This window comes from Vigna radiata, chromosome 1 (genome assembly GCF_000741045.1).
Source record: "Vigna radiata var. radiata cultivar VC1973A chromosome 1, Vradiata_ver6, whole genome shotgun sequence".
Classification (NCBI taxonomy): Eukaryota; Viridiplantae; Streptophyta; class Magnoliopsida; order Fabales; family Fabaceae; genus Vigna; species Vigna radiata.
In genome coordinates this window covers 25,612,996-25,622,350 of record NC_028351.1, presented here as the reverse complement: position 1 = coordinate 25,622,350, position 9,355 = coordinate 25,612,996, and the positions used below count along the sequence as shown (strand labels likewise).

General features: G+C 32.8%; 2 protein-coding genes across 2 annotated transcripts; one reads left to right on the top strand and one right to left on the bottom strand.

The window, feature by feature from the left end:
* Positions 1-429: 429 nt before the first annotated feature.
* Positions 430-4,888, top strand: LOC106763066 (transcription factor VIP1). Its single transcript, XM_014647274.2, has 4 exons — positions 430-1,282; positions 1,945-2,077; positions 4,027-4,111; positions 4,375-4,888. The coding sequence occupies exons 1-4, from the start codon at positions 750-752 to the stop codon at positions 4,614-4,616; spliced, it is 993 nt and encodes a 330-aa protein (XP_014502760.1). The 5' UTR covers positions 430-749; the 3' UTR covers positions 4,617-4,888.
* Positions 4,889-6,622: 1,734 nt separating this feature from the next.
* LOC106760083 (polygalacturonase-like) lies at positions 6,623-8,306 on the bottom strand. Its single transcript, XM_014643520.2, has 4 exons — positions 8,162-8,306; positions 7,756-8,067; positions 7,121-7,639; positions 6,623-6,966 (listed from the first exon to the last, which is right to left on the bottom strand). Exons 1-4 carry the CDS (start codon positions 8,288-8,290, stop codon positions 6,733-6,735), a joined length of 1,194 nt encoding a protein of 397 aa, XP_014499006.1. The 5' UTR covers positions 8,291-8,306; the 3' UTR covers positions 6,623-6,732.
* Positions 8,307-9,355: the final 1,049 nt, after the last annotated feature.

Here is a 9,355-nt window from a genome sequence, read left to right as displayed (position 1 = left end):
AAAAAAAATATTATTTTTATTTCTAATTTTTACATTTAATATTAAAATTATATAAAGGGTCACTCTTGACTAGATAGTTCAGAAAAGACAAGGAATTCTTCCTCTTAACTCTTTTAGCAAGCAAATTTCCACAAATTCATTATAGTGTTTCTTAATTTTATTATCAAAACATTGAATACCACACAAAAATATGATTGATTGGAAATAAAGCAGTAATATTTTCTTATCATTAATTTAATAATAATTGATTGAACACTAGAAAACTAATAATTAATAATTAAATAATTAATTAAATGATAATTAATAATTAATTAAATAATAATGAATAATTAATTAAATAATAATTAATAATTAATTAAATAATAATTAATAAGCCTATTTAGTGAATATATTCCACTACTAAATTGGTGTTTCCATTAAACTCCAAATTGAAAATGGTGTCAACTCTAGTTACGCCACCAATGAAGATTGCCGTCAGATATCTCTAATCCCAACACTAATGATGCTCTTGGAGACCACTGCCTTCACACAACTTCCTCAACTTTTGCTCACTAAAGTCAATTTCTTGTCTGCTTCCACTTGTTCCTCAGCAAACTCACACACAACCACGACCCAACAACCACCTGAACAACCCTCTTCTTCTTTCTCTCTCTTCACCATCACCAAGACTAACAAGAACAAAAACAAACAACAATCCAACAAAGAAAAGGAAGAAGAGAAACAAAGATTGGATTTTTATTCTTACTTCGATGGACCCCAAGTTCACCGGAAAGTCGCCGCTGACGCTGGACCTTGAACGCATGCCCGAGCGTGGGTCCCACCACCGCCGCTCCCACTCCGACACGTCCTTCCGCTTCGCCGCGAACTTCGACGACCTACTCCTCTTCGACGCCTCCGACCTCGACATCTCCACGCTCCCCTCGCCGCTCCCCCTGCCTTCGCCGGGGGCCTCCGGGGCGGTGCCGATAGCAGTAGATTCCGACGAGTCCGGCGGAAGGCCGAGGCCGGCGGGGGCACCCGCCGGCGGGCACCTGAGGAGTCTGTCGGTGGGCTCCGATTTCTTTGACGGGATCGGGTTCGGCGGCGGCGAGGAGAGGGGCGGCGGAGGGAGGGTCGGCGGCGAGCGGAGGGTAGGGCACCATCGGCACAGCAACTCCATGGACGGGTCCTCGACGACGTCGTTTGAGGCGGACTCGGCGATGAGGATAGATGGCGTGAAGAAAGCTATGGCTCCTGATAAACTAGCTGAACTCGCTCTTATTGATCCCAAAAGAGCTAAGAGGTTCGTTTTCTTTTTCTTGTTTGTGTTCTTGGTTTTTTATGGTAATAAATTTAAGCGCAATTTCATTTATATGTTATGTATTTCTTTTATTTGATAGTTTCACATAAGTTGTTTTTTGCTGAAAATAATATGGTTACAAATATACGATGTTTTATTATTTTTGGGGTGTTGCAAGAAGTGTCACCAATATCCTGCACTGATGATTCGTCTTATTTAAAGGATTGAAACTTGTGGACATATGAGGTCCTACTAAAGAATCAGAGGCTTATGGTGGTTGTGGAAACCATGTTATTATTATCATAAAGAGGTGTTTTGGATTGTGAGGAAACTGATTAAGAAATCTTGGTTAGATGAACTGATTATGGTTTTGGGATGTTTTATGTGTTTGCAGAATTTTTATTAACAGGCTATCTGATTGATGCACTGGTGTTGTCATATTTTCTTATCAAGTTGTTATGCCTGCCTTTTATTTTGTAATGCACAATTTTCTACTGGATAATTAGGTTATTAGGAAATAGGAATTACAGCATTCTTTATCTTCTTTTTTTCTTACTACAGTAAGAAAAGTTGTGTTAAGGGGTGTATGGATTGTGGAAAACTGGGAGAAAATGATTAGTTTGATGCACTGATGGTATGGATTTGGAATGTTGTTCTGTTTGCAGGATTCTTGCTAACAGGCAATCTGCTGCTAGATCAAAGGAGAGGAAGATTCGTTACACCAGTGAATTGGAGAGGAAGGTGCAGACACTTCAGACTGAAGCAACCAACCTATCTGCACAGCTTACCATGCTTCAGGTATGTCCTTTCTTTTTTGGTGTTGATGAATAAGCATGAATTTGGTAACTTGTTCTTGTCAGTGTTTGATGGAGCCCCCCAACACACTAGCATCGATGTAGGTTTACTTTATACTGATCTTGAGTTGTGTGGTCACAAACTCACAACAGTTTATGGATCCCACACATAATCAAGGGCCCTTTATTTAAATGCAAAGTTATTACTAAAATTTTCTGTTATATCTTCAAAGTTGTCCTTGGTTTGGATAAAATTACTATATATGTCATCCCTTTCATGTTGTTCTTATTACTGAACATCCCTCATAGCTTTTGTAATTTACGTGTGACACAGTAAAATCCCTTTTGACAATTATACCATGCTCATCTAGATTTTATACTTTTTTTGTCATATGGAAAGAAATCAAAGACGATGCACGCTTCAATTTTCATTTACTTTCTACTTCAAGGGATGACTGTGGCAGTTTGTGGAAATTTACCGTTGCATTTTGCTCTTAATACATTAATATCATAAATTAGAAGGACCAAATTACCAGAGAGCAGACCTCAACTGTGGATATATTGCTCGTTAGTATCTTCAAATGTCTTCTGAAATCATTTGCATTTTTATCTTATATTTCATCAAAAAATTAGTGTTTTTATCAGAGGGACTAGTAAATCATTAAACTGTGGCTGCGGGTTATATGGCAAACTAAATATAGGCTTTATTTTGATCACAATAACATAAGCATGAAATGATTCTTGGTGCATACGTTGCAATCATATGGGAAGTCATAACTGATTATTCAATACTGGGGCTATACTTGTTTAAATTATTCCGTGATAAACAAAGTAAGTTGAAAGTAAAGAAGAATTTGGTAATGAAACATATGCATAGCTGTTAGAAAAAGAATAAAGAATTGTGATGAAAACTTTTGTATTTCATTTAGAAAGAAGAATTTGGGTAAAAAATAAATTGAGAACTGCAAGGCTGATAATTATGATGTTCTGGTATTTTTTTGAAAGAGTTGTGGGAAATTTTTGTTGTAGAGTTATCCTCACAGCTACTGCGAAAATGCTATGCAATTTGCATGCACGCAACAATGTTTAAAATCTGATATATCTTGATGCATATATGTTATTCAAGAAAGATGTGTCTATCGTAGAATGGATGCTCATAATATAATAGAATAACAGGGCATGCAGATCAATCAAGTGTTCTGAATCAAATAGAGAACATATCAGCATCAAAATATTGAAGAATATATTTACTTAAAGTTGCTGTAGCTTTTTTAGGCTTATAGCAGATTATGATTGTAGATGAGGGGACATTTTTTTCCAGTTAACAGCTGTGTAATAATCTGCTAGGGGGCCTTAAATTCATTAGCTCTGCCAATTGTAGTCTTCCTTCACCGAACATTAACCAGGATAAGCATAACCTAGTTAACATCCTTCTCTTTGGTTCAAGTTTTTTGTCGTGCTAGGTTGTTATGAAAAATTGGTATTTGATGCTGCCCCAAGGTATCAGTTGATTCATTTAGCCTACCTCAGGAGTCAGTTGGATAAGGCTTAATTGTTGTAGTTGTTGTTTGTTGCAATGGTAGTTTAGATGTTTCCAAGCTACTTATACTAGATTATATATATGGTAAATAGGTAATTCTCCAGGTATCTGACACTGCTAGGTTTCCCTGTTTTCTTTGTCTCTTACCACTACCTTAAGAGCAAGACTCTAGAGTATATTACAGATTCAAAACTTAAATTGGTGCCTTTGCATTTGACTTTTGGATGATGAATGGTCCCCTCCACTTGAACGAATCTGACACCCCTTTGAAGCTAAACAAAGTTTGTCTGAATTCAATCAAACTATTTTTTACTACATACCATTACTCTCTTGGTATTTCAGTTAAATTCTATTTTGTACACAAGGGAAAGTAGAAACAAGAAGAAAACTTATCAATATCTCATATGATGCAGAGAGACACCACAGATTTAACTGCAGAGAATAAGGAACTCAAACTGCGTCTAGAGGCTTTAGAGCAAGAAGCACAGCTTAGAGAAGGTATGCATCACTTCATGTTTATCATTCCGTTAAAAATGGACATGTGCTGTCCCTGTTCATCAGTTATTTCATACAAAATTGGATAAATACACATGACTGACTACATGTATGAACATTGTCTCATGATTTTTTATGGGTTTATTTCACACCCTTTGTTCAAGGACAGGAACAATATTCCTTGAAATATGTCAAGTTGTAGATTTTATATTTGCTTATTCCAAATTTAAGAAATGAATACCAACATGGCTACACTGTAATTGCAGATCTGAATGAGGCATTGAAAGAAGAACTGCAGCGCCTTAGGGCACAGAGTACTCGTTTGGGTGCTATTGCAGGTAACCCTTCTTTTGGTGGGATATTCAACCAGTTGGCTTCCCAGTTAGCGATGCAACAGTTGAGTAATTCTGCACCACAGCAAGCACAACACCAGGCACAGGTTGGCATGCCTCCTCCTCCCTCTGGACAGAACCACCCTAACTTCATGGATTTCAATCAGCAGAAGTAGCTCACAACAGCTGTAGCAGTAAATGATTGGTTCATCACAAGTAACATCTTGTGCACATACATGTATAACCGGTGAGACTTGTGAAGGGTATATTGTGCAGTTCAGTGTTCTTAGTTCTGTGTTGCTGTTTATCTTTAGTTCTAGGATAGAACCGTTATATGTACTCTCTGCAGTTGTAGGTTAGAAGCACAGTCTTTGAAACATGTGTTGTAGCTCTTGGTTGAATGAAGGTATCAAAATATGTAGAAAGATCGATTGAATATTATACTATAGATGGTGAATGAAGGCTATATGTTAGAAGTATACATAAAAGTGATTCAATTATTTGCTTAGAAGCACCAAAAGAGAAGTTATTTTGCGAATTGAATGGTGATATTTGAGAAGAAAAGTACACTGAACCGAAATTTCTGGCTAATGGGACCTAGGTGACAACAGACAGTAGCATTTATTTTGAAAAAAATATCTATGTTCTTGACTATTAACTATGGTTGGACTTTAGTGCAACTTCAGTTGAATCATTAAATTTTGAATTTGTGATTTAACCAGTTTTATATCTGGTCTTGTTTTAAAAGCATTACTTTTTTCCTTTATAAAACAACACTAAAATAAAGTGATCATAGTGCATTAAACTTTTGCCACAAGTTAGTCAACCTTTTGACATAAATAAAAGTGTTTGCTTACGCTAATCTCAATTTTAAATATATTTTGGGATGAAAGCAAAATAAAGTTGGAAACTTTTCTACCTTTCTGATTGATGACATACGATAAGTATTGTTTTAAAATGAGATTTTTGTTTTCTTTTTATCAGCTCATATACTTTTTGTGTTTTTTTTTTCAATGTGAACTATTTTAATTTAGCTATATGTAGAGTATTATTAAAAAGAAGTTTAAGAAACAACGTGAAGTCTATATTTTTTTAAATTTAACTGAATATTTTTTATTTAATGTTCGACTTAAAAGACTGTTGTTTTCAATATAGTACAATATTTATTATAGGCTACCAGAGATTCTCACTCCCCTAAAAGAAAATCACCAGTTGTAGAATCCATGGGATGCAAGAACTTTTAAAAATCAAATCTCTATCTAAACAAAATCTAATGAAATAGATTGGATTTGAAATTCATATCTATTTAATTGAATAAAATTGATTTAAATATTTTGAATGTATTTAAGATTTTGATTTAATAAAGTTTAAATTCATATTCATTTAATCTATTTAATTTAAATAAAATTGGTATTAAAATCAATATATATATATATATATATATATATATATATATATATATAAAATATGAAAATTCAATTTTATTTTAATAAATTATTTTATCATATATTTTATATTAAGATTAAATTGTTAAGTTTGAGAGAGAATAATTATAAAAGTGACTAATTGCATAATTATTCAACACAACGATCTATAAACATATAGTTATCATACTATTTAAATATTTAACTTCTTTACACACAAATTATATTCAACAAAAGCTTTAGAGATTCAAAATGACTCACTTGTATTATATCATTACTCGTCAACAAAAATGACAATTTATAGAAAGAAAAGGAGAATATGTTCATTCTTAAGATGTGCAAGGTACATTTTTTTCCCTTTTTTTCTTAGTTGCTTTTGTATTCATTATTATTAGATGACCAGTTTTTCTATTTTTTTATTGTAAAAATATCAGAACTAATATAAAATTTATGTTATCTCAATACATGTATTACATTTGAAAAGATCAGTTAAAATGTATTAATGTTAAACCAATAACTCATTTTGAAAGAAGTGATTTGAGGTTTTATAGCTTGTAGGAGTACTTCAAATTTGAGTGAGTACATTTGTAGAAAAGCTTTGGATGACTTGTGTTAAAAATATATAGGACGCACAATGTCATATCTTAAATTAAACATGAAGTAATTTGTATGTGCTGTTTTTAGTCCAAAAGCAATTAAGTTCTGCAATAATTTGGTAAGACTGCATAAATTATAAAATTTTGTGTGCAAAAGATTAGACTGGAGAATCAGTATTTTTCAAAGGATTAGAATCAACGATCACATTGTTACAGTTAAAATTTATGAGAAATTACAGCTAGGAAGAGGATGACTTCTTGGTTTTTACAATTTAACCTGTGGTCGTGGAATTTAGCAATAATGATTTTCCCTGAATAATGGGTTTTATTACATTGGAAAGTTTTGCAGAAGCAACAGTTCCATTGAATGTTAAATCAATGTCAGCAAGAGTCACATCTTCACATGGTACACCACTGCTACAAAGCAAAACAGCTCCTTCTGGAGTTCCTGAAGTTCCAGTGATATTTTTGAATGAAACCTTGCTTATTTTAATTTTTGATGGATTCTGAAAAAAAGGGAAGAAAACATTTGTTAGCAGATTCTTTTAACAATGAATGATATACTGTTCTTTAGCTTTTCAAGTTAGTATTTTGTTCCAAATGCATGTTTTAATAAATGAATTTTAATTCTAACTGAAAAGGGTGATTTTAATGAAGTACCTTTTTGGTGCATTGACTCCATGGACAATATTCTTGATCTATAATGATAGGGTTTCTGACATTAATCATTTTGATGCCTTCAAAATGCATATCAGTAACTGTAATAGTTCCTGGAGTATCAGGCCAAGTCTTGATTCTCACACCATTATCTGTGTTGTTTAATAAGCAGTTTTTTACTGATAAACCTTCAACAGGTTCTTCTTCTTGATATTTTCCTAAGCTTCCAACACTGATACCATGTCCAGGTCCACATTTCACATTCAAGACATTGACTTCTCTGCTACCATCACCCAATGAGATGCAATCATCACCAGTTGCAATGTTAGTGTCAGTAATGTAGACACCAGTTGATCTTCCAATGTGAATTCCATCAGTGTTGGGACTATCTCCAGGTGCAATAGCGTTGAAGTTTGTAAATGTAATGTTGTTGCATCCCAAAACGTTCACATGGAAATTTTTGCTGTCCTTTGATGTTATGTCTCGAATGATGGTGTTGTTGAGGAAACCAAATCCAAAATTCTATGAAATAATAGAAGAAATAATTTGTGAGTTGAAATGCAAAAGAAAAATAGATAGTAAAAGGGTCAAATAGTTTGTAAATAATTGAAATATTAAAAAATGTAGACATTATTTACCATGGAAAGCTTCTTGCAGATCTTGGTTTCTTCACAATTATTGTCGTTCCAAGCAATTGCACCTTGACCATCAAAAGTTCCACCACCAGACAAGGTAAAAAAATTAATATAGGAAAATTTAATCCATTGAGCTTCTCCATCGAACTGATTTGGGTCTTGTGGTGCTAGAATTGTTCCATGAACTTGAAACTCAATAGGGGCCAAGCAAGGCCCTTTCAATTCTAATTGTTTTAAGTGGTATGTGCCTGTAGGAATCACAATTTTACTAGGGTTTGCTGATGCACATGCATCTTTCCAAGCATTTGTCAAAGCCTATTAGGGTTAAAATTATGAAAACCAAAATTAGATATAATCATATTTATTTGACCAATTTTGTATAAAAGACATATATATATCAAAATCTTACTTGAGTTATATCTCCATTAGGGGCTCCTCCATATTTTGATATATCAAAGACTCCAGATTGAGCTCTCGCAGAAGAAGAAACTTGCAATACCAATAAGGCAAATGCGATCATTTTCAGTTGCAAATCCATTTCTGTGTTTTCTGCAATTTCCCCTCCACATGTTTGCTTAAGAAAATATGTGTAATTTATAAATGATGAAATATTAGTTAGTATAACAATGCAAAAAACTTGTATATACTATATAAAGATTTTTATCTAATTATAAACTTTGATTTGGTTGGAACAATCTTTTTTAAGGAGTTTACCGACTGGTGCTGAAGATTCTACAAAAAATATGGCTTATTGTGAATCATGATTTGTAATTTTTTTTTTTAATAGTAAATTAGTTAATTGTACCTATATATTCTAACCTTAGGACGTTGTGCACAAACTAAAAAGTTTTACCTAAAATATTCACTTCAATTAATGAACCACTTATTTCGATGACCTCCTAAACAATCAAATATCTAAGAAAAGAACTACGTTATATATTTATATACTTTCCTTATTTTTTTAATTAATTTATTGATCATTCATGCAAATAAAATTTTATGCCATATTTACATTTAAAGTTTCAGGAATTATGTTAATTTCTTAAAAATATAATTAACGAAAAGAAGTAGTATTCTAAATCAATTATCTAATAACTATAGTAAATGAACAAAAAATAAAATTAATCAACTTTGAATTTCAATATTGACAAAGACTTAAATACATCTGCAATATTCTTCTCTTAAGTTTATTTTTGGGATATAGTCTAGCGTCTGTGTTTAGTCCTCTGGTGATAAAATCTGATGATAAATTAGATGGATGACACTTTCACTATTGCAATGTACAGTCAAATACTATTGCGCAATGTTGAGCTTTTCTATCACCCCCTTCAATAACAATGCCTCTTTCACTGCCTTATAAGTGCAATATACTTAGCTTATGTAGTAGATTGAGTATCTATTGTTGGATTTTCTCATTCCAAAAAGCCTTTTAAGAAGATATTTAAAAGAAAAAAAGTTCTTTTAACAACTTTTTGACAACGTGACGTGATTGGTCTGTTTTAAATATTTTTTTAAACATAAATTCAAATAAACAAATAAAGTAGTAACATGTATTCTGTTGTCCAAAATTTGTTCACAAAAATTATCAAAATATCAAGATCCT

Excerpts from the sequence above, each read along its gene's own strand:
- LOC106760083 (XM_014643520.2), bottom strand. The coding sequence starts at position 8,290 with ATGGATTTGCAACTGAAAATGATCGCATTTGCCTTATTGGTATTGCAA. Across the intron at positions 7,640-7,755 it reads TCTGCAAGAAGCTTTCCATG|AATTTTGGATTTGGTTTCCT; the intron begins GTAAATAATGTC and ends ATTATTTCATAG. Across the intron at positions 6,967-7,120 it reads GGAGTCAATGCACCAAAAAG|AATCCATCAAAAATTAAAAT; the intron begins GTACTTCATTAA and ends CCTTTTTTTCAG.
- LOC106763066 (XM_014647274.2), top strand. The coding sequence starts at position 750 with ATGGACCCCAAGTTCACCGGAAAGTCGCCGCTGACGCTGGACCTTGAA. Across the intron at positions 1,283-1,944 it reads GATCCCAAAAGAGCTAAGAG|GATTCTTGCTAACAGGCAAT; the intron begins GTTCGTTTTCTT and ends TTCTGTTTGCAG. Across the intron at positions 2,078-4,026 it reads CACAGCTTACCATGCTTCAG|AGAGACACCACAGATTTAAC; the intron begins GTATGTCCTTTC and ends CATATGATGCAG.